Genomic DNA, 6,104 nt, shown 5'->3' on the forward strand with positions numbered 1-6,104 from the left:
CCGAGACGGACTACCTTATCTGCCAATAAATCCGTCAGAAGGACATGGCAAGACCAGAGGTTTATGCTTGAAAAGACTCTGACCAAAGCCTCCACAGGCAGTTGTGTTCACCTCCCACCTCTCCTGCAGGTGATCACTTTGTAACTGGCAACTTTAACATTTACAACGATAAAACAAAACCATCCGAGAAGGCAAAAGACAGGGAGTATTTCAAAGTCATTCCAGCAGCAACTTTCACAGACATGTCTAAATCTTGTCATTAAAACCTCTGGACAGGCCTCTGTCCATCAGTTTCAAGAAAATCACGTTTCTTGCATGCTTCAAACCAATCACATGCCTCCTGAAGAATTCCAAGTTAAAAATTAATCTTTATGACCTCAATACTATGCACCTCATTGTATGGCCCTCACCTGAATTCCTTCTAATGTATTTTGTGTGCTTTTGGCATGGAAGGTGTTTATTAAATGATCATTCTGTTGTAAATGGGAAATACCCATCATAATGCAGCTCTACTATTATGATACTTCCATGAATTCTTTGAGAACCATCACATTTATTTACTGACCTCAGCATTTACTCCAAGAATCTTAGATGAAGCTGCCCCAGCTCCAAGAATGAAAGCTCCAGGCAGCTCTATGTCCTTTGCAACTGTATTTAGATCATAAACCTGCAAAAGAGAAACAATCCTTTGATTTTGGTGTGGTGCTCTGCCCACTCTGTAACCTCTGGATGCATTTAATTCACAATACTCTTAGTATTTTGGACAATTGGGTTGAGCGGTTTCTGAACAACACAATGTTTGGTAGGAACAAATTTGGTACATGACCATTTGTTTTCTGAAAGATAGAGCCTGACGGTATGTCCCCCTGACATTTTATCCCAAAACTGAATTCTTGTTCTTACTGATAATTAAATTTGTGTAAATGAAAAAGATGGAAGGGAATATCATATAGAGACGGATGGGGTGAGGTGTCAGAAAGGAGGCATGATATTCCTGGAAGAGGACAGTAATGTGAATCCAGTGTTGGCCTGACAATGCAAATACAGCCAGTTTTTACACAGAAGCGTGGTTGTGACTTGAAATCACGAGCATGCAGCAAGCCATGCATAAACATGCAGACCAGCCCCTTGTTTAGTAGTTCCTTCCACGGCTCCTGTCACAGACCATGTGTTTCCAAAACGATCTTGTGTTTGAGGGCAGAAGATGAGCCATCCATGACTGTGCTATTCCTGCTACGATTTCCTGACACAGTCTACATTTAACATGTCAGAATCAACCCCACAAAACACTGAAAAGTAAATCTCTTCCACAAGTGGCACCCACAGTATCTGTCAGCCCTTAGTTTTGTTTAGATTTCAATGAGATATTGCTTTTCTTTTGACGAATGTATTAAACCCCACAGTTACAGAAAAAACTTACTTTTTCTTTCTGTACAACAGGTATGAGGTAAGGAACACCTCCCACATCTGCTATTCTAGGCTTCCCACAGATTCCTGGAAGAATACAGCCAGTTAGCTTGGTGAAATGTTTACTTCCTAAAAATCTTAAATGAGCATGCAGTCTAACCCACCAAAGAGCTGGTTCCTCAAGGTTCGAAACCCCTTTGAGAACACTATTGCCCTAGCATGCTTAGATGACGTGCTGTACTATTAAGAAGCCCAAGGACAGTAAGCCCTAAAATAATTCACAGTAGGATTTAATGTCAGGCAACCTGTTGTAAATTAACATTCTCGAAGCACAGAAAAATACTACAGTGGGCAACAACTACCACCTGCCAGTTCTCCAGTAAGATGCCCTCACTGGTTACCCCCCTGGGACTCCACTTGAAGAGTTTCAGCAAAGCCGGATGCCCAAGACTCGGGACAATTCATCCCACTTATTTGGACATGTGTTTTAAGAAGGGATGAATGACCTGGAGGTGCTTCCTTCAGTACATGGATGAGAGAGGGAACTCAGACGAGTAGCACAGATGACGTCTTTCTTCCACACAGCTAACATCAGAGAAGCTGGACCCCCACCCAGAATAAGACAGTTTCACCTCACTGACAGACATGAGTGGCAGGAATTTAAAAGTGAACGGAAGCACAACTCAGGTTCATATAGCAATTGGCATGCATCTAAAAAAAGTTATCCAGCTGGAACAGAGCAATGTCATTTCAAACCTTTTCAGTACACTAAATAAACTTATGGATATTGCAATCCTAGGTTAAGAAACGAAAAACCACAACAAGCCCTTAGCAATGACTTGTCCTCGTTCATACATCAACTAAAAGGCAAATCCAGAAATTAAATGTAGCTTTCCTCTCACGCACACGCGTTACCCGAAAAACAATTTAAGCTCTCCCACCATCTTCAGAAGATCAAAACCAAGTAGGATCAGGTAGAAGGAACTGGAGAAGTCTTAGTGGGAGACAGGAATGGCAGGGTTACCTTTAGCAGGAAAGTTGAAGGGTTCCTGAGTCAGATCAGGACAGTCTATAACAGAGACTTGAGCATCAGCAAAGTTTTCTTTAAGCCCTTTCTGCAAAACTGTAATAAAGAGTAATGACAAAGTTACCAACAGTGAAAAATTACCAAGAGTTTGACAAGTTACCAGCAACAGTAAATGTATCTGTTTAGGCTTTATTTCAGCAAGATACCTTAAAGGACTGAGGGTAAGCATAAATAACTCAGTCAATCTGAATGTTACTGCCTGTAGACGCTTGTCTCCTGCGTCAGAACTCCAGAGGAGAGCAAAAGTTTGTTCAGAGAATTGCTGGCTACCACATTAATTCATTTTAAGAATTTTTAAAACAACCCTTTAAAATGAAATACAATAACCGCCGGCTCCTGGTAGCACTAGGAGCAGCACAGTGTGAACCAACACGGGTAAACTTCAGCCACCTTCAGCAGTTTTGCTTCACAGGAGCAGACCATAATGATCACAGTCAAGTATCACGCGAGAGCAAAGGAGAAAGTAAGTTTTAACTGGAGTGACAATCAGTGCTTTAAACTGTTTACAGTAGCTTGATTGTGATCTCAAACTGTCTTTGCTGTCTGGAAGCTTCTGCTGTCGCCGAATGTGACACGTGCCTGTCAGGTTTACGCTCACAAGGAGATTTTCTGCCAAGTGCCACTGTCAGTACAAAGCAGATAATGAACGGTGCTGGTGATAACGAACAGCCCCAAATCAAAACTTCTGATTTTGCTTCAAAGCAATGTTTTTAGGCTCAAAACCTGCAGTGTTACTCAAAGGTCAGACAGTGTTCTGGCTTAGACAAGCTCGCTGTTTGGAAACAACTTCCAAACCTTAACCAAGTGTGGGATTGCCTTCACATCACATAGACTGCTCCAAACACCACGGAAAAGGTCCAAGTTCTCTCACGCCTGGGGGTCTGCTTTCACAGATGTCTCAAACTAAAGAACAGAAAACCCAGTCTGTCATCTCAAATCAGGCAGCTCCTTATCTACTCAGAAGACTTTCCTGCGCCTTTGTTTCCTCCAGTCAGGGTTTCAGCTGTACCCCACTTCCTGGGAACACATTTACCTCGCTGTTGACCACAAGGGTCCGTAGAAGGTACTTGGCAGGTTTCTAAATGCATCCCAGCACCTTCCAGTAAGCAGAAAGGAGAAGAAAAGGCACTCCTCCAATCATACTCAAGAGCAGAGCAGGGACGAAACTCACAGCTAGTTGGAGACCCTCAGGACAGATAAAGGGAAAATTCTGCTTCATGATCCATTTTTTCTGCCACTGTTTTAAGCTGTTCTACTGCAAGTACACACCGTTCCCTGCTGAGCCCACAGGTCTGCAGTGGCCCTGGCCTACTGGCCCAGGTACTTGGAGAGAAAAGCACTGCGGATCAGCCAGGGTGCTGCTGGGACCACACTGCTCAAAGCATGGAAATCTGGAACTGAGACAGGTTTGGGAGAGTGGCAGACTGAACCCAAGGGCCACTCTGACAGAAAAAAAGCCCCCAACTTTAGTAGATTTAGGTGCAGGAGACAGACTGCCAGAAGGAATATGCCTTCTACTAGGGCAAGGAAAGACACTCATGAGCAGGGAGGTTGGAGCAGATCATCTCTAGAGGTCCCTCCCAACCTCAACCATCCTGTGAGCACATTTTGTGAAGGCTTTGGAAAGAAACAAACGTTTCCTGCACTCTGGTCTTAAGGCAATCACCAAAACAGGAGCCAACTAGGTTCAAGGCAGAGGACCCGCCATGCTATACTGCATCATGGCAGCTGTGATCTGAGTAGACCTGAAAAAGAAATAAACACCAGAGGGTAGAGGAGGACAGATGATCCTGTACGTGTAAGTAAGTTCAGGCTAAAATTTTGCAACCCCTAAACAAATCTGAAAGTTCAGCAGACAGTTTTAAAGGATTTGAGAGCCTGTTGGTGGTCTTAAATATCATCTGGGGTTCAGGGGACCAGTCACTGTTTGTTGTAAAGAAATAACGGCATATACAAAAATAGTGCTTTTCTTTACACCTCAGTGTGCTACGAGCAGGAACATTCTGCGTGTACCAGCTGTGGAAAGGTTTTGATGAGAGCTTTAAGATAAGTGTGAAGAGTACATTATAAGTTTGTAAAAAGTTACACTCCGCATGACTTACCCCCAGCAAGCTCCTCCAGACTTGGAACATGAAAAGCAAACCTTTCGACTTTGGCCATTTCCTAATTGGTGCCGATTTCTTCGGGTAAGAAATTACAATCCACCACGCTGCAGGAGTGACGGATCTGTCACTAGGATAATAGATTAACAATTAAAACAAGCTGTTTTCCATGTTACTTATTCTTCAATTTCACTCAAGAATACATAGACAACAGTGGATTTGTAATTCTGCCATCAGAGCAAAGACTAACAGCTTCAACATTAATTTTTTTACGTGCTTTGGAAGATGTGTCTGTCAGGTCTAAAGCTGCCCCAAAGCACGATACATGCAAGTCCTCAACCTTAGAACTGGGTGTAAGTCAAACACATCCCACGCTGAATCCAGTTCAAGGGACAGGTTAGGAGATTTAGCTGTCCTTTGTTAACCTGGAGTCATAACTTATTTTTTGAAAGAAAACTGGGCTTTTCTGAGCACACCAGCTGCCTCCTCAGGTCTTCCCTGCCCTAACGTTTACTTTTTCAGCATTGGCTACAGTGGACTTTGAACTCAGATGTGACACGGTCTCCAATTGATTCTGGGCATGTCTTTCTCCTTCCAGAGGGGAACAGGCTAGCAGCAAAACAGAAAACAGCAGGAAGTTCTGCAGTATCAGAAGAGAGTTTTGTTTGAACGTAAGTTTAAGAACCCCTTTACAAATGGATTTCATTCAGCCTTGCAACAGCCAAGTCAGCTACTAGAGCAAACCACTAGCTCAGGGCAGGAACTGATTATACACTACCTCTGAATCAGCCACAGCAATCATTAACTCCTTGGGGACATGCCTGCTGCACACAGCAGAAACTGGGTCCCACTTATCCAGATCTCGGGCCTTGGAGGAAAAAACCAAAAACCTAATTACATTCCCAGACCTGACAGAGCTTTGTTAGGAATGTCTATGATGTGAGCTAGCTGCTTATGTAGACTTTTAACTTCTATTTTTAAAATATCCTAGTGTTTATGATTGTTGAAAATTGTAACTGTCTTCACACCACAGGCCTCTTGAGTCTGCACAGAGGAAAAAAAAAAACAGTGGAAAAAAAGAAATAAAGAGAGTTGGGAGATCATTGCAGTCACCTAACTGAAGTTTTTGAGCTCAAAGGTCAGCCACCCCAAATTACTGCTGTAGCAAGCAGTAGAGAAAGAGAGAGTGAGCTACCCATGTATAGTAATTCTCATCTTAGTTGGTCTTATCCATCTCCAAGGGTGACTCTCTCCGTCCTCTGGCTGTGGAGGAGAAAGTAACAGGCAGGATTTGGTGCCTCTTCTAGAAGCCTACTGTCAGATGGAGTGAATCAGATTGTGAGTGTGGACCAAACACAAAAAGAGCAGCATTGTTTCAGATGCTCCCCGTCCTCTCAAGCACCCGTTGCCATGTCCAGAAGGAGGCTGTGCCACTACTCAGGACACCAGTTGAAAAAGTCCCGAAACAAACTGAGAAGACAGTCTAAAACTGCTGTTGTACAAAAGGC

The 6,104-nt window shown here is 43.3% G+C and overlaps 1 protein-coding gene across 1 annotated transcript; it reads right to left on the reverse strand.

The window, feature by feature from the left end:
- Positions 1–565: 565 nt before the first annotated feature.
- On the reverse strand, positions 566–4,735 carry LOC104516700 (ester hydrolase C11orf54-like; the record flags this gene model as incomplete). Its single annotated transcript, XM_010161120.1, has 4 exons — positions 4,597–4,735; positions 2,432–2,530; positions 1,421–1,494; positions 566–667 (listed from the first exon to the last, which is right to left on the reverse strand). Coding segments are annotated over exons 1-4 (333 nt in total), but the record flags the coding sequence as incomplete, so codon positions are not given.
- Positions 4,736–6,104: the final 1,369 nt, after the last annotated feature.

Source organism: Eurypyga helias, unplaced genomic scaffold, assembly GCF_000690775.1.
Source record: "Eurypyga helias isolate BGI_N326 unplaced genomic scaffold, ASM69077v1 Scaffold14301, whole genome shotgun sequence".
Classification (NCBI taxonomy): Eukaryota; Metazoa; Chordata; class Aves; order Eurypygiformes; family Eurypygidae; genus Eurypyga; species Eurypyga helias.